At 35.6% G+C, this 26,033-nt stretch overlaps 1 protein-coding gene across 4 annotated transcripts in view; it reads right to left on the bottom strand.

Moving 5' to 3' along the window:
- LOC150106194 (LIM domain-binding protein 2-like) overlaps positions 1-26,033 on the bottom strand; it is a 607,136-nt gene that overhangs the window by 420,302 nt on the left and 160,801 nt on the right. For 3 of the 4 annotated variants that reach the window (XR_016548352.1, XM_090393030.1, XM_090393031.1), the window contains exon 3: positions 21,831-21,906. Coding sequence is in view for 3 of the 4 variants with exons in the window: in XM_090393030.1 (XP_090249156.1) it covers positions 21,831-21,906 (76 nt within the window). In the remaining variant the exon portion in view is untranslated. Of the gene's footprint in view, positions 1-21,830; positions 23,184-26,033 lie in introns of those variants that run through there. The other variant, XM_090393032.1, reaches the window with a different exon arrangement.

Below are 26,033 nucleotides of genomic sequence, written 5' to 3'. Positions count from 1 at the left end.
ATTGGAATGCCAGGATATCATTAGTGCTTGAGAAATTGTGAAGGAATATTTGTTAGCAGCAATAGTAAGCTGTATTCCACGAGTGAAGAAGGGCACAATTTGGTGTAAAGTGGATGATAAACAATATCCAACAAGAACTGCAGGTGAAAAAGAGATTATGGAAGAGATATAAGGAGAGGGGTGGAGAGAAGATGCACGAAGAATATAAGACTCAGGCAGGAGAGTGACTAATATGGTGAGGAAGGCAAAAGTGGAATATGAGAAGAGATGGCACTAACATCCAAAGAAAATTCTAGGGAATTTTTTAGCTATGTTGCCAGTGGGAGGAGAAACAATTGTGGAAGTATGACATTGTGGGATAAAAATGGGAATAGAGTGACTGATGCAGAGGACATAGTGGAGTTGTTCAATGAACACTTTATTGGAGTATTTCATCCTGGAGAAGTAGGTTTTAATACTAGAGGGGTAGGGCAGGTTAAAGGTTTAGAGGTGTAAGAGGAGAGTGTGTTCCAAATACTGAGTACCTTTGATGTCAGTAAAGCAGTGGGACTGGATGGTATTTCACAATGGGTTTTTGAGAGAATGTGCTAAAGAGCTGGCCTTTCAATGAATGTCTGGCTACGAGAAAAGTATCCAAGGAATGGAAGAAAAGTAAGATGGTGCCATTGCATAAGGGCAGTAGCAAACTGGATGGGTCTAACTATAGGCCAGTTTGTGCTTAATTAGTAGTTGTAAAGATCTTGGAAAAATTAGTGAGGGACCATATACAGCATTGGGCAGATGAGGGTAAGGTTATCTGTGAGAGTAAACATAGATTTGTTAAGGGGTACTCTTGCTTTAGTAATATGATTGCCTTTGATTATAAAGTGACAAGAGCAGTTGATGACGGAAAGGCATATACTACCATTTTTTTGGATTTTGCAAAGGCATTTGACAGGGTGCCACATGATATGCTGATAGTAAAGTTGCAACACATGGGTTTAGATGTCAAGTTAGTCAACTGGATTCAAGATGGGCTGTCTGATAGTATCAGAGTTGTGCATGGTGAGGCAATATCAAGTAGACAGAAGGTTACAAGTGGGGTTCCACAGGGTTCAGTACTAGGCCCTGTATTGTTTAACCTTTATATCAATGACATTGTCAATGGACTGCAAGGGGATATTCAGTTGTTTGCAGATGATGTGAAGCTGGGAATGGTTATTAGTAATAGTGCAGATGTCGCAGCCCTGCAAGAGGTTTTGAATAAACTAGACAGATGGGAAAATGAATGGGGATATCGGTCTGATGCACAAAATGTAAAGTCTTGAAGTTTGGGATACATCAATGGGAGGCTGCATACTTGATTGGAGGAGCTATACTGAAAGTAGGGGAGACACGAGATCTGGGGGTGATGATTGATAGAAAATTGAAATTCAGTGAGCATCGTGCAAAGGTGGTGAAGGTAATTCCGAGGATTGATGCAATACTGAGAAGGTGCTGACCTGCAGAGATAAAAGAGTTATCATTCCGTTGTATAAGATCCTGATCAGATCACACTTGGACTATTGTTCTCAAATTTGGTTCCCAGGATTTGAAGGGGATAAATTAACTGTGGAAAGGGTACACAGGCAGATAACAAAGGTGGTTTCAAGAGACTGTACAATGTCAGTTAGGAGGATTGACTGAGAGAATGTGGACTGCAGAGTTTGGTGATAGAAGGAGAGGTGATATCATCAAGACTTTTAAACTGTTGAGAGGCAGTTACAGGGTTGACACTGGGGAATTCTTTCACTTGGTGGAACAGCAGGAAGGAGTGATGACAAGGGCCCATTCCTGGAAGTTACAAAAGGAAGCTGTGAGCAAGAGGGTTGAGGAGTGGTTTCTTTGCATGGAGGGTGGTTGAACCGTGGAATGCACTGCCTGATAGAGTGGTGAGAGCAAAGAACGGTCAGTAAGTTCAAAGAGTGGTATGATAGACTTTGTGTTTCCTAGGAAGGGCCTCCCACGATAAGTCTCTTGACTCCATGGAATCCTGAATAATAATAATAACATCCCAAAAGATATCATGGTGTATCCGTTTCCCTAACTCAACCATGACATTATAAAATGTGAGCTAGTTACTCAAACATGACCTTCCCATTAGTAAAACCCATGCTGTTCATTACAAACTACAGATTCTCTGTCAACCCATTTCTGTATGTGATCTCTTATCAACTTTTCTAAAATTTTCACCAACATGCCAGAGATACTGATAGGTTGATAATTAGACACATCAGTCTTCACACCACCCCTGTGCAATGGGATTATCATACATTCTTTCTACTCCAGGTCAAAAGGAACAGCCAGTTCAGCTGAACATCATTCCCTATTGTCGAATTCATATTCAGTTTGCACAACAGCTCTAGTACCTCCTCCTCATACAGCTGTTTCTTCCTCCAGTGTTCAAGTAGCATTGAGCTTAAATGTTGCATACACTTGGTTGATAGCCATTAGCAAAAACTAGCACTCATTAGTCGATTTGTTCTTTTAGAGAAACTTGTGCCACATTACTTATTTACATGAAAACACAATGCATAGGTAATACTATTTATTTGTTTAGCAGACTATATTAAGATGGCCTTCTAAACAAATATATAGTATTTCTTATGCTATATGTTCTTGTGTAAATAAGTAATAATACTCATTAGTTGGATGATCTCTTCTCCATCTGCATGAAAGAATTATTCTTCTACATTCATCCTTTCTTTTACTTGTGACATAATGATAGGATTCTTTTGGGTTGCAATTAGTGTACTGAGCTTTCTTTTCATACTCACATTTAGCTTTCTATACATTAGTTGATACAGTAAAAAGTGCCTTAGAAGATAGAAATATAAGATCTGATAATGTTGGAGTCTTGACAGGTAACAGACTGATTTGGAGGAAAATTGTAGATAGGAGGTTAGTGATTGTGTAATTTTTCATGTAATACTATCATATCCTGTACACCCCTTGAGGGTATGTATCAGGAATTTGATGATGATGACCATGTTACTATTATTACCATCATCATTACCATTATCATTAATTGAAAACTTAGAGTACTTTCCTTCCTGTTATTTTTTTCTCTTTCCTCGGTTCTCTTTTCCTGTCTTAGTTGTTGAAAAGGTTTCTCCAAACTTCTTGGTTGATTTTCAGATAATTCCTTTTAATGTTGAAATTTCACCTGCTTTCATTACTTTTTCTTCATTTATATCATCAATATTTTCTATTGTTCTGTTTTTTTTTTGTGTGTTGTTGTGCTGTTCTATTGTTCCGTCAGTTTTTTGGTGTCATTTTTAAAACCCATCTATTTTACAAGATGCTACCCATAAGTTTGGGGAATTTGAAACTACAGTCAAAGACTAGAGACTTCTGATATGAGAGTTCTGAGAAAGATTAGTAGAATGAACATACAGTATCAATGGCAGTATCACCTTGAAAATCAGGAATGTGCTAGTAGAGCTATTCTCAGGTGGTATGGTCACTTAAACAGAATAGGAAAAGAAAGAGTAACAAACCAAGTGTTCTTTGCTAGGTTGGTAAGGAAAAGACCCAGAGGAAAATTAAGATATAGATGGGTTGACACAGTAAAAAGTGCCTTAAAAGGCACTTTTTACCCAGAAAAATAAGATCTGATAATATTGGAGTCTTGACAGATAACAGATTAATTTGGAGGAAAATTACTGATTGAAGGTTAGTAATTTTCCTCTCTCGTGAGAGAGAGAGAAATCTACCAGAAGTTTTATTTAGTCTTATGCCAATGAAATGAATATATTGGTGGTGCAGTCTGACAAAATAAATTTCCAGTATTCATAGGCATTCGACTAGTAAATATGGAAGGTGGATAATCATAGCGCAGTATAATAAAGTGAGAAAGGATAAGAGAGAAAAAGTGCATCAGAGTAAAGTTATAAAGAATTAGGAATAGAAAAAAGATAGAAAAGATAAAGTTAAAAGATATTAATGTAAAGATAAGGAGATAACCATACGTTTACAATATTGCAGACAGCAGAAGATATTACAATGGCTCACACACCAGTAGGAGATATTACACCCCCCCCCCCAAGGGTACATATCAGGAATTTGACGATGTTGATGACGATGTACAATAGTTGTAATCTTTCTGGCATATACCTTATAATTTTCATAACTGACATCCTTGTGTACATGGTATTCCTTCCACATCTTTTTCTTAAGAACCTCTTAAGAAGGTTGCACATCCATTTCACTCCCATTCTGTTTATTCTTCAAACCCTAGGAATACATTCTGATATTGTATCACTTGATGTATATTTTAAATACTTCACATGCACTGCTGTGAAGTATTTATTCTTTCCATTTAGTAAATGATAACATGAGATCAAACTTAGTATTATCCTCATAAGTCTAGGTTTGATCTCATGCTATCGGTTATTAAAGAACAAACCTATTATTATCCTCAGTTGGTAATAATTTCCTTCATGTATTGAAGTTTTTATAATTATTATAATTAAGCGCCTCCACAGTGCAACTGGAAGAACGATGGTACGTTGCACCCCTTCGATTAGAAAAGGCCTAAGTTCGATTCTCATCGTGATGGGAGGAATCTTTATATGGACTTTTTCAATTGAAGGCGAGTTAAACGATCTCATACGGAGGTAGCAGGGTTTTTCCCTCCTGGAAACTCAGGTTTTTCATCCTGCATACAGACAAATCGTCCCTTCACAACAAACGCAATTTACAGACAAAAAATACTAGTTGTGGTGCTGTACAGTAGATGATCGGTAGTAGAGGTTTGGTGTAGTGGTGGAGACGGAGAGTTACAGTAGGTGTCCTTCTGCGATGAGTTCTCTGACTCCTTGGAGGAGTCATGAATAATAATAATTATTATTAACATCTGACCTCCATAGAGCAAAAGGATTCATTGTGAGAGGTCTATACTCTCTCGTGCAAAAAAAAAAAAAAAAAAAAAAAAAATCATTGAACTGAACTGTGCCTATTTAAATTCATTCACAGTTTCTGCACTCACCACACTTTCAGGCAACACATTTCACTCACCAATCACTCTCCAGGCCATGAACCTGCTCACTTCATGCTCATACCCTGCTTATACAGATTCCAGGGATGGCTTCTAGTTCTACCCTTGCCTCCATCTAACTATGAAAAATTTCCTCCACATTAACTTATGTCTCAATCATTTTTATTAAAATTATGTATATTAAAATAATATCAATATATTAAATATGACAATATCTAAAGGAAAAAAATAATGGCATTCAAAGGAGAAAAACCAAAAAGAAGTAAAATAGTGATAGATAATAAAATATTAGAACAAGTAAATACTTTCAAATATTTGGGATGTGATTTATCATATCGAAGAAGTTTTCTTCTGCATATGATAGTAGACAGACACTAAAATATTAAACATTGTCAAAGTAAATGGCATAATAAATAATATATTTAAGCCATCCCTAGTACAAAAACACTAGAATCAAACTAGGCAATGTCTTGTCAAAACCAATTTTACTATACAGAAGTGAAATATGGACCATAAAAAGGAAAAATGAAAAACGAATTCAAACAGCAGAAATGAAATTTCTCAGAAAAACAGCTGGATATACCAAGTGGAACCATAAAACAAATGAAGATATTTTACACTCCCTAAATATAAAATCAAATTAATTACTAAGACAGTATAAACACTAATGGATAGAACATTTAAATAGAATGGACAACAGCAGACTACTGGAAATATTATATGGATAAAAAAATAAGAGGAAAAAGAAGAATTGGAAGACCAAGAAAAGAGATGGCATGAGACTGGAACAGACCACCTGGTCTAAAATCCATGTCAGAAAGAAGAAGAAGATTAATATATATTAGAAGACTAATATAGCCAGCCTGGTTGGCTGAGTGGTTAGCGTTCCTACTCTCCAGCCAAAAGGCTGTAGGTTCGAATCCTGTCATGGACATTTGTGATTGTCTGTGAAAATACTAATGGTGGTAGTAGGCAGTAGATGGCATTGCTGTAGATGAGGCAGTTCGTTGTAGTTGGATTGAGTGGTGGAGATGGAAGTTGTAAAGTAGATGCCATCCCTCGATGAGTCCTTGGAGGTGTCACATAATAATAATAAGTATTAAAATTAAATATTATTAATAAATACATTATACAGTATATTATTTCTAGGCAAATTTTCTAGATCCATTACAGCATAAGGATCACTTTGATAGGGACTTCAATTATACTCGTCTCTTAAATCTTCCAATTTACAAATAGCATGTTGATTATTCATTTTAGAAAATGGGATAATAAAAGGAATGAACAGACTAAAAATTTTGAGTTTGTAGCTGAACTGTGAACAGAGGAGTGACTAGCTTCAGAATTATAGATGATGCCTCAGATAACATATTCTAGATCCATTACAGCATAAGGATCACTTTGATAGGGACTTCAATTATACTCGTCTCTTAAATCTTCCAATTTACAAATAGCATGTTGATTATTCATTTTAGAAAATGGGATAATAAAAGGAATGAACAGACTAAAAATTTTGAGTTTATAGCTGAACTGTGAACAGAGGAGTGACTAGCTTCAGAATTATAGATGATGCCTCAGATAACATATGCGTTTGAATAAGAAATGAGAAGGAGCAGAATTACAGATGATACCTTGAATAAAAAGATGTACTAGAAAATATTAGGATAAGAGTAGAGTGAATCCATAAAAAAAAAGAAGGTTCATTAACTTAAAGAATGCCATTAATCTAACTAGCATCTGATATTTGAAGACTGTTGCTTTGCTTCTATTGTGATATTTACCTTGTGGATACATCACCAAAATACTATAAAGTGACAAACTATTATTTATGGCCTGTCTTTAGAGTCACTGATTTCACACGTATCCATTTACTATTATTATACAGGTATCTTCATTAGATACCTGTATAATAATAGTAAATGAGTCAGAAGATCCATTGTGATATTTACCTTGTGGATACATCACCAAAATACTATAAAGTGACAAACTATTATTTATGGCCTGTCTTTAGAGTCACTAATTTCACACGTATCCATTTACTATTATTATACAGGTATCTTCATGGAGTCAGTGTGAATAATAGATCCCCCACGATGGATCTTCAGGAGAAGATCCATTGTGGGGGATCTATTATTCACACAATGCTTATAACTCATTTACTGAAGAACTCGCATTCAGCACAACCATGGAATATCCATACAATTAGCTACTTACTATATCAGAACAGAATGATCACTGTCACATTTTACTGACACTCTTTGACCTCAAGTTACTTCTCTCACATGCAGCTTTAGAAAGTTGTCACACAACAGATCAATAAATTTGGTTTCATACTTTTCATGAGATTTCACTACTTCCCAATCCAAACATTGAATGGGAAGTCGTCCATGATGATTAACCGTTTAGTACCAATTAGGTTTGTTTGGCAATTCATTTCATCGTCACTAACAACTGATCCACTAGGTAAGTAGTAACACGTATTTGATCATATTAGACTCCACTCAGGCTAAATAGCTTCAAACTCACTGCTACATGGGAACTTTTATTACAAATCACAGCTATTTATCCTAACTGGATTCAAATCATCTGATTTGAATCCAGTTAGGATAAATAGCTCCTTTCTTATCTTGCTGTCCTTCCTAAAAATACTGTACACTTTACACTCAATACATCTGCCTCTGAGAGCCAGGTCTCACTAATGCCAATGAGGTCACAACATATTCACTAAGGCAACAAACTCAATCCTTTTGATCCTTATACTCCTAGCATTTGTGTATAGACAAAAGTTACCTCCATGCTTTCATGTATATGTTCCACTGGAGTCTGCATGACTCAGCTAGGCAACTTTCAGACTCTGTTCATATCTGAATACTTCACTTATGCAGACATTCATACCAATACTAAATAAGTCTGAACTGGATGAACACACAATCGTCTTTTCATCAAAATCACCACTATTACAGGACTATTATTCATATCTGTATCATTAATATATCTGCATAACTGAGCTCTTACACACAGATTTGCACAATTCCTCCCATCATAGATTCCCTGTATCTTTGTGTTAGGTCTCATACTAATGAATAATTTCTTGAGATTCCTGATACCAAACATATTCAAGTGCAGGCCGTCTCTTATATAAATCCCTTCTTCCTTCAAATTCACTCCACACATCCAAGAATTTGCAACCATTCCTTCTACAATGATCCTATCATAGCCCTTCTTAGTTCTGTGTTATCCTACCTAGGTAATATATTTATTCACTTCCAGTAGTGCTTTATGCTTTATTTTCCTCTCTCTCACTGAATTGCCAGCCAAATCAGTAGTTCTAGTAGAAGCAAACATCTCTTACTTTTCAGCTTTTCAATTACATTTATTAAATTTTTGATTTTAGCACCCAGAAAACACAAAGTTGTAACAATGCCATCAATTGCACATTTAATAATTGAATCTCCATATCATCTTCACATCCTTTTTATCACAATAATCAGGTAGGCAAAATTGGTTATAAAAATAACCAATTATGCCTAACTGATAGTTGTTATGCAGTATCTTACCTTGATTCAGTGCTTTCTATATTTTGTTTCTCTCTCTCCCTCCTTTGGCTGCTTATCATTCATATCCTTCCATGCCTTTAGATGATTTCAACTTTTTCCAATTCTATCATTATCTAATGATTTGCTTTAGATATAAAAATTAATTCATACTCTATGCTGCAGCCCACAACATTTGTTAAAAATTTATCAATAAATTCGAATCATTAAGGTCCAAAAGAGAAGCAAGTTTTCTTTTCCTTGCTAGGCTACTGGGAACAGCTTCAACTCTTTCGTACATCTACCTGTCTCATATTATTATGCATTCATTCTCTTTATCAACTAACATTGTTACTAGTGAGCCTATGTAGCTCAGTCAGTATAGACAAACCAGGGTTCGATTCCCATCTGTGATGCGATGAACTTTTATCTGGTCTCTTTCGACTAAAAGGTGAGTTAGCCAGTCTCAAACGGAGGTAAGGGTTTTTTTCACACAGAAATTCGGGATTTTTTTGTTCCTCAGAACATGGCCCAAACACACAAATTTATAGCCATGGACACTTACAACAATGTGGAAGAGATATGGTCCCTATCTCTTCCTCACCTTATGCTTGTAGTCAATCCTGAGTCACATCATGGTAATCCTGGACGGAGACGACACATGATGATGATGGTGGTTACTGGATTATGATGTGCAACTAGCCTGATCAAATAACACACTTTTGCTCTAGAGAATCTTATCAACTCAATTGTGTGCATCAGCCTCTTATTAACTTTTCCAAAATGTTAATTATCACTGCAGAAATGCAAACCGGTCTGCAGTACAATGTTTCATTCTGGTATTCTTATGCAGATGGTACTACCTTACAATCTATCACTCCTTGATATTTCCAGTTGCAGTTAATACCTTCTGTCCTAAATATATATCACTGAAGAACTTGAATCAATCAAACACTGCAAAGTTGACTGAATATAGAAGAATAGAATGTATTGTCATCAGAAAAACTATGGATAGAATTCAAGTTAGTGAGAAAGTTCATTAATGCATAGAGTATAGATAAAACAAAGAGCCCTGGGATACCCCAGCACTGATACAGAAACCATCCACTATGACATGCAGTGAATAACCAGAGAAGAAAACACTGATGACAAAAACCACAAAATGCTTAGTAAGGAAGGCTCTATGCCAGACTATATCAAATGCCAAGAGCAAACATGAATATTACAAAACCTTTTGATGGTTTGTGTCCTTACTTACCTTTAAACATGCTAAAATCTTCCGTAAAACAAAAGCGGCAAAATCCATATCATGTTCTTCTCTATTGCTTGAGAGCAATGAGAATAGGGATAATAATGTAATTTGTGACATTTATAGATGACAGCAGAAAGTGACAACTTGAGCAGATAATATAGTAAGGATATAATTCTGGAGTACAAATTTTGGGCCCTACAACTGGAGGAGGGAATACCATTTGGACCAGGAAACAGACCAATGAAAAATTCCTGGTATATTTCTCTGGTAGAAGATCAGAGGAGGCATGTAGAGAGTGTTATTATACCAGTATCTCCATGGAGTCAACTCATTGTGGGAGACCACAACTATCCACCCAATATCTATTACCTCTTGTTGAACTCAGTGACAGATGAAGCACTCACAACTGAGTCAGGCAATGCCTTCCATTCGTTCATTCACCACTTTTCAAACAAAAAATCTAATCCTCACACTCCTGTTAACCACCTCTTAATTTCCAGGGATGACCTCTTGTTCTTCCAATGCTGAAATATTTCCCCTGCATCAATCTTATAAAAACCTTTTAGTAACTTAAATGTTTCTATCATATCCCTTCTTCTCCAGCTATCAACCAACCTCTATAATCCACAAACTCTCAATCAATCTATGTAGGGAGCATTCCTTACATCACTCGCCAACTTGGTCACTTGCCTCTGAATCTTTACTACCCCTTCCTCATCTCCGAGGAATCCAGGTAACCAGACCTGAGCACAGTAATCCAAATGTGGACGTATCAATGCCTTATAAAGAGAAATAATAACTTCTTTATCTCTGCATGTTGGCATGTTCTTCGATAACCAAGTAATCCTATGAGCTATCTTGAACACATCAGCAATATGCCCTTTGAACTTTAACTCTCTATCCACTAACACCCCCCCCCCCCCAAGTCCTTAGCTTCAATCTCTTGGAGTACTTTTCCATCAATCTGGTACACACCTTGTAATCTTTTAATCCCAAAATGCATAACTTTACACTTTTCCACATTGAACTAACATCCAAGCCAACTTATTTAAATCATTTTGCAAGCTCTCTACATCAGCTTCGTTAATTAATGCACTACCCAACTTTGCATCATCAGCAAACAACTGAATATCTCCCTTCAAATCATTTATGTATAAATTAAACAATAATGGTCCAAGCACAGAGCCGAGAGCCTAGAAGCACAGTATTGGTTACCTGCTTCATCCTGGACTCTGCTCCTCCATACACTACTTTTTGGTATCTGCCCATGAGCCATTCTCTTATCCACATCACCAGTTTAATATCCATCCCCATTTGTTTTAATTTGTGTAACAGTATTCGATGGGAATCCTGTCAAAAGCCTTAGCAAAATCCAGCAGTATTACTGTGTAGCCATTCCCCTTGTCCAACTCAGCTGTCACTCTATTATAAAAAGTTAATAAAATATAAGGCAAGACCAACCTTTAACAAAATCATACCTCTGGATGATGTTAGCATGGCATCATCAGGATGTAAGATATGTAGAAGACTGAAAGAGCTAAAGTTGTTTCCAATGGCCACAAGAAGGAAAAGAAAAAAAAAACTTTTTAAAAAAGCCATCATTTGAAAATGAGGCAAGTTTTCTGCATTTAGACCTTTGAAACTTATTTGGATTTGTCCATGAATTTTTAACAAATGCTGTAGTGTTGGGAGAATAATGATGATTCATAAGTATTCTAACTGGTAGATGGACAATGTGTTAAATCATTACCAACTACATCTCTGGCAGATTGATCTGTGATGTTAGAAGAGAAGCCAATTTGAATTACAAAGATTGAAATCTCTAAGGAAGATGGCCTCACTCTAAGGGTAATAACTGCAGAAATTCAATTTTCAGATAAAAATAATCAGATGCTAGAGCAGCTGATGGATTTAGCAAACTAAAGCCTGATACATTACACTGGTGTCAAAAACCGAAGGATGACACTATTTCTGAAGATTACAACCACAAATTCAGATGAATCAGCTTGTAGCAATTTGTATAACTGATATCTTTGAGTAGAAAGCGGGTACACATTCAATTTTTGAACCGCAGACAAAGGAGTCACATGGTAGCACTCAACAGGATAAAAGGCAAAAGGCTGTGTGAAGTGAACTGTGTTTGAAGGAAGAGCTTCTTGTGAAGGAATAAACTTACAAACTTGGATGCATGGGCATCCACAGAGAGGGTCACACAGAGCACTTGTCCCCCCTGGATCAACTTGTGAAAAAAACCAAAAAATTAAATAAAAATTAATTGATGTAATTATTTATCTCCAAGCTTTGCACCCCCCCCCCCTTTCCTGGAAAATTTTCCATGGATGCCCATGCTTGGATGCCTTATGTCTCAGATTTCACATGGGAAAGAATTACTGGAAAGCTTGAAGGCTGCAGAATTACTGACTTTGTAAGAGTTTGGAATCTCACATAGCATTGTATCCTGGCTCTGGCAGCATTTCAAACCGATGGAATGTGTCCCAGACCTTTGCTAAAAGGTCACCCTCACTCTATCATGGATCATAAAGACAGATTTTTGAATATAACAGCAAAACTTAATCAACGCACCATGTGAAGTCAGCTTGTAGACAAACTGTTGCAAGGCATCTGCAACAAATAGGCCTATATTCCCAAAGGCCTGTGGGCTGCATCCCTTTATCCACAGCAGAACACATTTTCAGTGGTGTGTTGTATCTATAAAAACTGGACAAGACACCACAATGGGCTAATTACTCTTCAAATGAGAGTTGTTTTAGTCTTTCCTCCAATTCTAGATGACACATAGCTTTTAATTTCAGGAAATTACAATGTATAACTAGAATGTTAATTAAAAACTTTACTTCCTCCTAATACCTCAGCCCCATTTCAGTTCAACATGAACTCAGGCAATTTTCTTTTGGCAAAAGATAGAGGGGGGGGGTGGCCATGGGTTCTCCACTCTATCCACCCCTGGCCAACTTCTTTATGGAGACCTTTGAAGAAGAAGACTTAAACTCTGCCCCACATAAACCCACTGTTTGGCTACGCTACGTGGATGATATGTTTGCTATTTGACTGAATGGTGTGGATACACTCCACAATTTCTCAACACACTGAAACAATCAACACCCCAGGATCTAGTTTACCTTGGAAAAGGAAAACAAGTCTCCCTTTTCTAGACATTCTGATTACACACCAGCCTGCTGAATTCCCTGGCTTTCTGTTTACAGAAAACCACACATACAGTTAGATACATTCACCAGCAGTCACCCCCCCCCCAACAATATGGGATTATAAAAACCCCATATAACAGGACAAAATTAATCAGTTCAGATGTCCTAACTACTGAACTTAACCATATCCTTAACACCTTCTTAGCCAATGGTTACAGTCCCCAAAAAAATACTAAAACCAGTAAATAACAGAGATTATTCTAAATCTATCACCATCCCATCCCATATATCTGGGGTACATCCAAAAAACTAACAAAAATCCATTAAAAAAATCCATAACAAAAATATTACCTCACAACTAGTTACAGACCACATAAGAAATTGACTTCTCTTATCCACTCCAAAGACCAGCAACCTTCCCTAGACCTATCTGGAGCATACCAGGTCCCTTGCAGTTGCAAACTGTCCTAATAGGGCCAAACGGATAGGACAGCCAATATCAGGATATCTGAACACAAGACTACATTCGGTTCCACCAATATGAGTCTTGCTGATCATGCATTGGACATCCACCACAGAATATGCTGGAAGAAGGCCACTTCATTGAACCGCAGCAAGTACAAGTACGAAAGATTTTTAGATGCCGATTCAAGGAACAAACTTCCCAAACCTCAACAAATTTGGTTGCATGAGACTGCCCCAAATTTGAGAAGCTCACATTTTAAGATCAACCCAACAGCCAAGATAACTCAATTTAGCCCACTAAATTCTTAATGGGCTCCTTTAGGAATCTAAGACTGACTTCAGTTGCCTTTCTTCAGCCTCATTTGTTTAGTGTGAATGCCTGCATATATATATATATATATATATATATATATATATATACACATACATATATATTATTATTATTTCCCAAGACCTCATGGAGTCAAAGACTCATCTGGGAGGTCCTTTTATCACACACACATCTCATCATACCGTGTCTTAAACAAGCTCAAACTCCTTGCAGACACCACACTCTCAGGCAAGGCATTCCAATCATTCACAACTCTGCACGAAAAAAACCTGCCTCTCACTCCCCTACTCATACCCTCTTTATATAGTTTCCAGGGATGACCTCTGGTTCTCCCCTGATCTCCCACTATTCTCTGTAGAACTTCTCCACCATTGATCTTATAACAACCCCTTACCAACTTGAAGGTCTCTATCATATCTCCCCTCTTCCTTCTCTCCACCAGACTCTGCAAATTACATCTTCTCAATCTTTCCTCATACTCAACATTCCAGAGGTCAGAAACTACCTTAGTCAGTTGCCTTTGGACCCTTTCCAACATCTCTTCATCCTTCTGAAAACCCGGTGACCAAATCTGGGCACAATAGTCCATGTGTGGCCTATATATATATCATTGTTTTGTAATTCCTGAAGATGGCAATGTAACATTTCCAAAATATAGGAAGATATTGATTAAAGTTTTTAATTAATATTCTAGTATACGTCGTCATTTTCTGAAAGATTAAAAGTTATGTATAATCAAAGCATAAGCTTATATACAAGAATTAGATGAAAATTTCTGGCATAAAGTGGCGCTGCTTACCATCTGGCGCTGCTTACAAGGGTTGCTGGGGGGGGTCATGGTGTGGGAGGCATTATGTTTAATGGAATGCTATGAGTGCTAGAAAAAGAGACCATGACTGGTGGGTGATATTGCAAAGTTTTTCAATGTCATGTTTGACTGTTCTGCAGTGCTGTACACTGAGAATTTATTTTTATGGATGACAATGCCACACCACATCACAGATTAGCAGTGGAGATACTTCTGGAGACTGAAGATATTAATCAAATAGAGTGGCCAGCATGCTCTCCAGATCTCAATCTCATAGAACATGTTTGGACACAACAGGGAGATGCATTTAGGCTCGAAATTACCCTCCAGAAAACAAACAAGACCTTATCCTTGCTCTGAAGGAATGGGCCAGTTTGTATGAAGATCTCATGAATCACTTGGTGCTTCATGCTTAATATAATTTATTAATATGCTGGCAATAAATTAATGTCCACAATTGGCTGTAGTCATGAAATTTTTTTCATACATTATATATATATATATATATATATATATATAGGTAAAAATGTAGTTTGTCCTTAGCTTTTGGATACCATTGTATATACCAGATCTGATAAATACAAGTGTACTATCCAGGATAAAATTTGGATAGTTGAGGTAGGCAGCAGTTATTGAGTGCAGTTGAGCATGCACTCTCTCTCTCATATATATATCAGAAATTTTAATGGATGTAAATGTAAATAAAAGTGCATATCATTAATGTTTACGTTTATATCGGAAATCTTGAAACAGATTCCATCTGTTCACAGGGCATCCATAGATGCTGTATGGTCACTGCAATGTGCCACACCAGGCCTACCAATGTAGTCCTGTTATATGCTTTTCTGGAGGCTTCAACTCTCTGAAAATCAGTCACTATACACACACACACACCATCCATCTCATTAACAGTCCATCCCTTTTTCCAGGAACTTAACCTTATATTACTGTTCTGAGAAGTCCTCCTTCCATCCTTTTAATGTGAAGCAGATGCAATTTTTTATTTATTCATTTTTATTTTTTTATAGAATTTTGTTGTTTAAGTTTTTATGGGTGTGAATTTTTTTTGTTTTGTGCAATTTTTTCCCATCCAGCCATGATTTCTGCCATATGCATATAAGATGTCATGGTATATAGGGACACTGCCTAGCCAATGCAGAAGAAGCTGGACAGTATCCAGTCCCTGTACATGCAGCTTTGTACTTTTAGTACCTATCATCATCAGCAATGTTTAAGGATAAAGATCCATCTGCCATCACAATTTTGAGAGCTGGCCAAAAACAGAAGTCAAAAGATAGATAATAAATATGGGAATTTACTTACTACACTTGTGTAGTAAATAATCAAATATCAAAAGCAATTCTTGAGTTTGGTCAAATATTTCCATAATATTTGTTCAAAAGGGAAATAGCAAGGCACAGTGATCTTTTGTCAATCTAGAGTGCAAGAACCCACACTGGTTAATTATTTATTAGCTGACAGATTTCTCTACTTTAAGAGTTCACTGTAAATGGATTTCTCCATCATTATAGAAAGAACTGAAGTGAACAACAAAGATGGTAATTTTATGGTAAACATTTGTCATTCATCTTAGATATAGATTGGAGATGGCTAAATTTCCAAAGTTACCACATAAACAGCAATGAGAAAGAATACAGAATATAAAAATGCAAGAGAAAACAGAAGTCAATGACAAAGCACAAATATTAAGAATCAGAGAAATTTTGATCAGGATCAGAATTTCTTGGTATCAACACTAATTTATCATCTAATTTCTTTCTGGTGATAAATCAAGAGTCATTAAATGCTGCAAGTGTGCAACATGGAGAGAATATTAATAGCGATTATCAATACAAGAAATGGAGAAGTAAAAAAGTAAACTGTATAAAATGTTTATTTCTCATCATGGAAAGTACCCAAATGCAATTAAAAATATTATCTGTCCTCTAATTGAGTAATAAAGGTCAAAATCTTTAAAAGTTCATTAAAATATATTCTGATAAAATATATCAACACTGTATAAAAAATGTGCAAATACAGAAAACTCCATTTGATTTTGTATTTGCTGTCACTTATTTTAAAAAGCAAAATCAAAGTTACCAAATAAATGTTAATTTTTTTTTGTTTATAATAGTTATGGCAAAAGCAGAAACAGATGAGATTTACTTTATGAAAAATTATGGAGACAACTACAATGTTAGAACAAAACTTTAGTTTAATTTCATTAAAATAATTATTGGCCTGACCTCTGGTGGAAAAAAAAACCTTTACTACATCAAAGCTAGAGTCCTATTCCTATTATTATCTATTAGGTTACAAAATTAAATTTGGTCTGGAGCGCAACATGTTTATAGATGCATAATTTATATTTATGTAAGTATACATATAAATTCCAACCAAGTGGTATGGAATAGTTTCCAATAAAAGCTGAAAATTGCTTAGTCCTAAAGTCAGGGTTTGCTGGAAACTAAGTAAGCTGAATATGTGCCATCAAAATTCTTGGAATTTTTATTCCACCATTATTGTTGAGATTAGGCTGGTTAATCAAAATTTCACAGGCTTCTTTAAATTTTTTTTTTCGTTCATATCAGGTTTTTGTATGATGTAAAGAGCAGGTACTTTTCCAATCAATTTGGTGTAGGGTGTTGAGAGCATGATCTGAGAGGCCTGCTTCACCAAAATTGTTATATTTAATTATTTTTACGTATAGGGATTGTACGTCTAGTTTCATCAATATAAGGCAAGTTACAGGTGCAGTAGATTTTAATTTTACGTGTGGTTTAAAAGTGGCATTAAGATTATAATGGTGTAGGATTCTGTTGATTTTTTCTGATAACCCTTTAATGTATGGGATAGCTATGGTTTTACTGTAATCTATATTCTTTTTTGATGAAGTTTTATGAAGAACTTTATTAATAGTATTTTTTTATAGCCATTATTTATAAATGTGTCGCTAATAATCTTGAATTCTTGTTTAAGAGCTTGTTCATCACAACAAACTGCTATGGCTCTGTTTTTAAGGGTGTTAAATGACTCCAAATTTTTGCGAAGGGTGGCGATATGAGTTGGTACGTATATATATATTGGCCAGTATGTGTCGGTTTGCAGTAAACTAAAGGATAGACTGCCTGAGGGAAGCGACCAGTGAAACGTCGAATGTTCATTTTGGTTTATATTTTTGCGAAGGGTGGCGATATGAGTTAGTACGTATATATATATTGGCCAGTATGTGTCGGTTTGCAGTAAACTAAAGGATAGACTGCCTGAGGGAAGACATGTGACCAGTGAAACGTCGAATGTTCATTTTGGTTTATATTAAACTAAAGTTTTGCTCTAACACAGTAGTTGTCTCCATAATTTTTCATAATGTATTCTGCTCACTGTGCAAGCATGAAGGAAAAGATGTACTTTACTTTTAAGTGCTTTATTTTCTAAAGCAATCTCCAGGAAGTCAAAAACTTATTAAAGAGAAAAGTAACCAGCTAACTCATGAACAGTACAAAGGTGGTCAAGGCAAGAAAGGTGACAAAAGAATGGTAAAGAAGGCAAAATCAGATTATGAGAAGAAATTAGCCAAGCAAGCAAAAGGAAATCCCATGGAATTTTTTCATTATGTAGCAAGAAATGGAAAAATAACTAATGAGTGCAGATGGTAGAGGGGTGAGATGAAATTTTTGAGCTACCGATGACCTATTTGCAAAGGTATATCATCCAAGTGAAGATATTGTTATGGCAGAAGTGACAGGGACTGATGTAAGAACAGAGGTTGATGAACTGGAGGTACTTATATTATTATTTATTATTATTAGACACCTCCAGGGAGTCCATAGACTCATCAAGGGAGGGCACCTGCTCTACAGCTCTCTCTCCACCAACGCCATCTACTGCCGACCACCACCACTAGTTTTTCCGCAGACAATCACAAACATCCATGCCCACGGTGGGATTCGAACCCGCAGCCTTTTGGCTGGAGAGCGGATACGCTAACCACTTGGCCAGCTAAGATCTGATGCAAATACAACTGTGGGATATCAGCTAGCATTTTAAGAGAATGTGCAAGGGAACTGCAATGCTTCTGACTATTTAAGTCTCAGCTCTGGCAAAGTACCAAGAGAGTGGAAAAAGGGCAAAGCACTTCCTTTGCATAAAATCTATATCTGTGGTAGTAAATCAGACCAATCAGTACTTCGAGGGTGGCGGTAAAAGTACAGGAAAAGTTGGTCAAAAAAAAAGAATTCATCAATGGGAGAATAATAATATGATACTGAGGGGGGGGGCATGGCTTTGTGAAGCATCAGTCATGCATTAGTAATGTAACTTTTTAATTGATAATTTGCCTGTGTGATGGCCACCATACAGTAGCCAGGTGGCTAAATGGATTACACAAGTGCTCTTACTGAGTTTGAATACCAGTGCAGAAATGAATATCATTAAATATATTGTACAAATAAATTAATTCTCTGCCACATTCATGCAAGATGGCTTGTGCTCTCACCTGAATGTGACATCACGAGCTTGCTTATTGGAGACCAGAAATGGCTTGAAAATATTATTATAGCAGAATTTCCAGATTATCTAATCCTTATCCCACCAAAATACTAAAATAAATTTACATAAGTGAGAAGGAATAGAGATCTATGTTGTGCAGTATTAGATTAAGGCTTGACATCTGTAGTAGTGGATTTATCACATTTTCCCACTGCATGTTAGGCACAATGGCCTATCACAGCCAAGTCACTTGTCTTCTTTGAAATCTAATTGCTGTGATAAGGCAGTTAATCCTATCTGCATAGTGTATTTTGACTGTCAATTGCAAGTGTGTTTTTCTGGCCAGTTTTCCAGTTTTGTGGGAGGCTAACTCACCTTCAACTGAAAAGCCCTGATAAGTTTCTTTGTGTGTTATTCCTAGTATTGTTTGAATTACTGTACTGATGTCCCAAGATACTTGAGATGAAATATTTACATATTAAAACTTATCATCATGGTTAGTACGTGTGTTTTTTTTTTTAGTGATAAGTTTCTTTGTGTCCTAGATGAAATTCAAATCCCAGTCTTTCCAACCACAGGGCATTGTTAAAACTGACTGAGCCACAGAAGCTCCTATAATGGATCAATGAAATCTGTTAATGCAGATATTCATGCTGCTATAATAAATTAAAAAATTAATTTTTACAGATTACTGCAATGTCTTATTGTTATCATAGCATCTTACAGAAGAACTAATAAGTTACTAACAAAAAGGCACACAGAGGTACAGGAAAATAATATATGGGTGCTCAATTCCGATATGAATATCTGGGTATACAAGTAGGACCATTGTTAGGGCATTTGCTGCCCTCAGGCAAGCACTATTCACCCCTAAATTTTAGGAAATGTGTAATAAAAGAGCAGTTTTTTTTTTTATGGTTGTGATATAATTTTAATGGTTTCTGCCACCCTCCAAACATGTAGCTCCTAGGCATTACCTTAGTTGATTAGCGAGTTGCACTGGCCCCATATATGAGTATATAAGGAAAGGCTGATCTACTAAAGTTCTCACCTAAGAACTTTAGAAGTCAGATAACTGATTTCTAAATAACTGATTCAGTTGATTCTTAAATAAGTCAACTATTCTTTGTAGTTCTTTTCCATTTTATTTGACAAGTTTGCTTGAGCTGATTGCAAGTCTGGTCATACTGGACTTACAATATTGAGGTCCGTGTCATTTTAATATTCATCCAGTATGACAGTAACTTTTTTTATTTTTTATTTTTATGAATAAATGTGGAATAAGAGAAAAATATATGCACATTTTCTTTTGGCATATTACACAAACAGATGAATCATTAGAAAAGGCCATTATGTTGGGGAAGACTGAGAGCATAAGGAGAGGAAGATGGCAAAAGAATTGGATGAACACCATGAAGGAACTTACCAACCTGAAATTACAACTGCTGAAATAAAAGACAAGAGATGAGTGAGAAGAAGAGTCTTTGTTCACAAGATTACCAAGAGCCAGAAACAACTGGATGGCCCAACAGCAAATGGGAAATTTAATGCCTGTCTTAAGTGATTGGCTAAAAGGTTATAAAGTTATATTTGAACTACACCCTTTGCATTTATGATAAAAAAAAAAAACAGGCAGACTTTATTCCTAGATCATAGAATTATTAACATAATATATTATGCTTATTTATGCACGTTAGTCAGGTTATTTAAATATTCCTGCTAGAAATATTTAAATAACCTGACTTAACCTATAGTAGACCTGAAACCTTTTGTTAATAGGATTATCATCATTAAAAAAAAAAAAAAAAATTCACTAAACAATGCAATGTTTCTAACCAGAAGTATTTTAAGTGACTTATGAAATAAAGTGGTCTGAAACCACCTTGTTACAACCACATTTTTCCTGTTGTTTCTGTATTCTGATAAGCACAGATCTTCAATTTTTGCTATAACATAGGATATGGTAAACTGTATACACAAAATATTATATTATAGCCAACTAAACAATCTACATTTACTCAGATCAAAACCACTAGAACTACATATTAATACAATACTGAAAGTATGACCACATAATTCTACAAGTTACTACATCGGATGAATGAGAAATATGATTTCTCATTCATTTTCTCACAAAAACTCATTGTAAGCATGCCAGAGTTTACAAAGAGATTGCAAAGGCAAAAATTATTCACCTCAAAAGAGAATCTAAGGTTTAAAAACCTGTAAGAAAGCCATGTGGAAAATATCTAAATGTCATATGTTATTAATTAACCAAAAATTAATAAAATATTTAAAAACACAAAAGTTCTAATTAATTATACACAACAAGCCAAGCAAGTATTTTATTTCAAAACTTTCATGTTAGAAATCTATAAAACGGCAGGGTTGAGCAAAGGGATCCATAGTACAGTTGTAGGGGTGCTTTTAGTACTCTGTTATCAGCGATATTAGGTGAGAACGGCAGAAACACATTTTTCTCAGGCTTTATAACTAATCCTCTCCCACTCACCCCTCCACATGCAGTCTTGCCAAAGGGGGGGAATAGAATCTCAATATTGCAGCGTAGCGAGTGTGGCATGCACCAAGGATGGATGTCCTGGATCACCTGCTGGAAAATATATATATGCAGGAAAAAAAATCAAAGCTGCTACCCTAGCCCTAGATAGAACAAGAGTAGATTGTCTTTCATTGTTTTCACTACACTACTGTCAATATTAATCTTAGAACTATACGTTCAATTAAAAAAAAAAAAAATGAAATACTTACCTCTGTTCGTTGTTGCAACCGTTTATTCATTTCGTATATCCTGTAATCGGGCTGCCCAAAGTAAGGAGTATGCCTTCTGAAATAGGAGGAAAAAGGTGAAGAATAAAAGGGGTCACCTGGAGGACCACCTGGAATAGGCTGACCAAACATTTGCTTCATTTGACACTACACTAGCTATAAATAATTCAATATTAACAATGACTGCGTTTATTTGTAAATCACAGCTTCAGATTTCTGTACTTTAATAATGCATCATTCCTTTACAATTATATTTTATCTTTATATACCAGTAATCACCGTGAATCCTTGTATCATCAAACACTGGAGGTAAGATATTCTTGCCTACAAGCCTCCAAAGTTGAAACCAACAGAAAAATCATATCACTAAAAGCTTTAAAACATTAACTGTAGAAAAATTCCAGTTTCAAAGTAAAGAATAAAGCAGCTCAATTCGCCCTAAAATATTTCCATAAGCAAACTAAATTCAACAGAGAAAATGTTTGCTTGTACACTTGTATCATGAGGCAACAGTTTTGTTGTTTTTTTTAAAACTAACTACATTCAATTCACAAGCATTTAAAAAAAATCGAACATTCCAGTTTGTAAAGTAACATACTGCAAGACATTTTCTGTTTATTTATAATGATTTCGTGAATAAATTTCATAGCTCTCACAGGAACTAATACACACAAATAATAACATGCTTTCTAAAAACTTTCCCTACAAAAACGGTATTACTGAAGCAGACAGCAACAATCAACAATACTTATACGTCCCCTAAATATTTGTGTCCTTATGATCTGAAAACTTTTCACGAACTGATTTTCAAATCCAGTTACCACGATGGTATAAGAAGTGAACATTTCCAGTTACGATACAACCGGAATTCTTTAAATCAATAGCAAATGATACTGTATTGGAGAGGGAAAAGTTTGGTTTTGTTTTAAAAATTTGCCACTAAAAGAATTTACCTCGACCACGAGTATTTATTAGTCACCAGTTTTACAGCAAATGGTTAATTAATAATAAAGAAATTTCCCAAAGTTTTCATTTACTGCTAGTACATAACGTTCTACGGAGCTGCTGAGAAGTTCAGCCTTCCCACCACGTGGATTTACTCAACCATACAGGCCAAACAGATTTTCACTTGCTTGCGTAGGTTATTGTGACTTCATTCAAAAGGTTTCTTCCGTCAATATTTCAATATTTCTCTAGAATAAACTCCATGCTTGTAGTAGTTTACAATTCTCGGTACATCACTTTCGTCAACATACGTCAACCTTTCCTCATGCCTTCAGTTATAGCTGACTGCAGCGGTCTAATCGACGGAGGCAGCGCAGTAACACCTCTTAGTGGAACAGCCCTCGCCGGCGTTTAGAAAACGGAGCATCACAAGCGCGCCATATACATGTAGAGCTTCGCAATAAGTGGACTCTACCACTTCGAAATAGGCGGGAAGTGTATCTGATCTTTCAGTTGTTAGGTAAACAGAAGAAGAATTTTAAGGACCTTTGCTGTCCTCAAAAAGATAATATTTCATTACTGATTATAATTTTTGAATGCTATATGTAACATATTTAAACATTAAACTTTATATGACAAAGAATAAAAATAGCATAAACACGTAAAACACACTTGTCATGAATTTTACAACAGCTTTATTTATTTATTTAGAGTTATAATAAAGATTTTTCTCGAAAGTAAGAATGAATTCCAATCATTGGGATATGTTATTATATATGATTAATATCATATATAATGGATATGTTATATCCCTTTAACACACGCGTGCGCGCGCGCGCACACACATACACGCATACACTGTATACACATTAGAAGAATGCATTAAATATAATACAAACTAAGATGAACAACGTTGATTTTGTTCATTAAGCAGCAAACTAATGGTTGCACTAAGAAACTCATATTTCCGAGATCACAGCATCATGCCATAGCGTGATCTTCAGCTTCTTTCTGCCTTTTATTCTAGTACATAAAGAAAAGCCCGTATATCCTTCCATTATCAATGTTTTGTTTTGTTTTTAAGTTTCCGCTGTTAAAAAATTTTGAACTTTATAAAGAAATTCAAAAAAAATTTTGAACTTTATAAATTTTGAAACATTATATATATATATATATATATATATATATATATATATATAATGTTTCTTTTTATTTGTGTTTTTATTATTGTTATTATTTTATTTATTTAATTATTTATTTATTTCAATCACGATATCTCGCAGAACCCGGGTTGAAAAACCCTGTCTAGTTCAAGGTATGGCATTACAATCTTAGCGCAAACGTTACTTTTTCCAATTTGGTTATATCAATGGATAATTTATCCTGCTAAACAGCTTCATCACGAAGATGTATTTTTTAAGGTTCTGACTTCCAGTGATCTTAAATGAATTAAGAAGAGCAATTATATTGCCCCAGGATTATTCCAAAGTGCAAAAACATTCCCGTGTTTGTAATTATTAACAGCAGTGTCAAAAACGGTTTTGAGTACGAGGATTTCTCAAGTTCATCCAAATCTTCATCCTCTTACAGCAATCGCGGAAGAAAATCTAAAAGTAAGTAGAATAAAAAAGAAACATGAATAGACTGCCAAAAGTTTTTAAGCATTTTCATTAACCACCAAAAGGGCTAGGCCATGTATTAGTCCTCAGATAATATCGAGATGCTGAGATTATTTTTGATAATAAGTTAAAATCTGAATAATATTTTGTTTTACTTTATTTTGTGTTACTTTTTAATTAATAGTTTTCGATAAGTGCAACAATTAAAACAATGCATTACCATACTTATCACTCACAGAAAACTGAAGAACATTCTTATTTGAATAATTCTTGCAAGATAAATTTACTAGTTCTAAAAAAAAAAATAATATAATAAAATAAAAGCCTACAACTGACAATTTCTGTGACTACTGATAAAAATCCCCAGAGTCAACCATATACAAGCGCTGTCTACCGCACACCTCCCCCACCACAACAACAACTAGTATTTTTTTTGTCTGTAAATTGCGTGTATTCTGAAGGGCCGATTTGTCTGTATGCGGGATGAAAAACCCGAGTTTCCTGGAGAAAAACCCTGCTACCTCCGTATGAGATCGGCTAACTCACCTTCGATTGAAATCGTCCAGATAAAGATTCCTCCCGTCGCGACGAGAATTGAACTCCTATTCCAATCGAACGTCGTTCTTCCAATTGCGCTAATAGTTTATACACACACACACACACACACACACACACACACACACACACACACACACACACACACACACACACACACACACACACTATGGAAGATTTAGTGCAGATACATGGATTTCTTGTTCTTCTTATAAATCGAGTATATAATTCTTCACGGGTGTTTTTACACCAAGACCATGCTTCCTGAAGTATCGAAATCTCAAGTGAAAGAAATTCCGAGAAGTTATTATGTATACAGTAATATGGTGTACGCTGGCGACAAAACACTTGCAGCATACCAGACGATATTTTTTCATGCATAATAGTTTTGCATAACAAGTTATAGATTATAATTTCACGCCATCGAAATATATAAGGACACTTCTGCTTTCGGAACAGACGTATTTCGAACATCGAGGAAACATTTGGAACTTCCTCACAAGCAGTTGTTACGGATTCCGATATATCACTGTAGAGAGATTATTACTTAAATAATTATATTTTAAATGAATTTATTCAATTGATTTAATTTAATTAATTCTATTTCAATAATTTAATGGCCCTTGTTGTAGCGCAATTGGAAGAACGATGGTACATTGCCTCCTTCATTTTGAATGGACGTGAGTTCGACTTTCATCGTAACGAGAGGAATCTTTATATATGGACTTCTTCAACTGAAGATGAATTAGCCATTCTTCAACGGTGGTAGCATTATCATTATTATTATTATTATTATCATCATCATCCTGGAAACTCAGGTTTTTCATGTCGCATACAGACAAATTGGCAAGAAGAACAGACGCCATTTACAGACAACAATTCTCTCGGTAGCGAGCGGTAGATGGCGTTGTACATAAATGATGGATGCGGTATTATCTATAGTTGGTGGATTAAGTAGTAGCGACGTGAGTTGTTCGTAGTAGAGTAGAATGACCTTTTTCGATGAGACCTTTGACTCCTTGGAGGTGTCAACTAGTATTATAACAATAATTATTATATATGATTA

The sequence above is a fragment of the Typopeltis vanoorti genome, chromosome 5 (assembly GCF_054136105.1).
Source record: "Typopeltis vanoorti isolate ZY-2024b chromosome 5, IOZ_Tvanoo_1.0, whole genome shotgun sequence".
NCBI classification, from domain to species: domain Eukaryota; kingdom Metazoa; phylum Arthropoda; class Arachnida; order Uropygi; family Thelyphonidae; genus Typopeltis; species Typopeltis vanoorti.
Note: the sequence above shows the minus strand (reverse complement) of the source record. Positions and strands in the feature narration are given on the sequence as shown.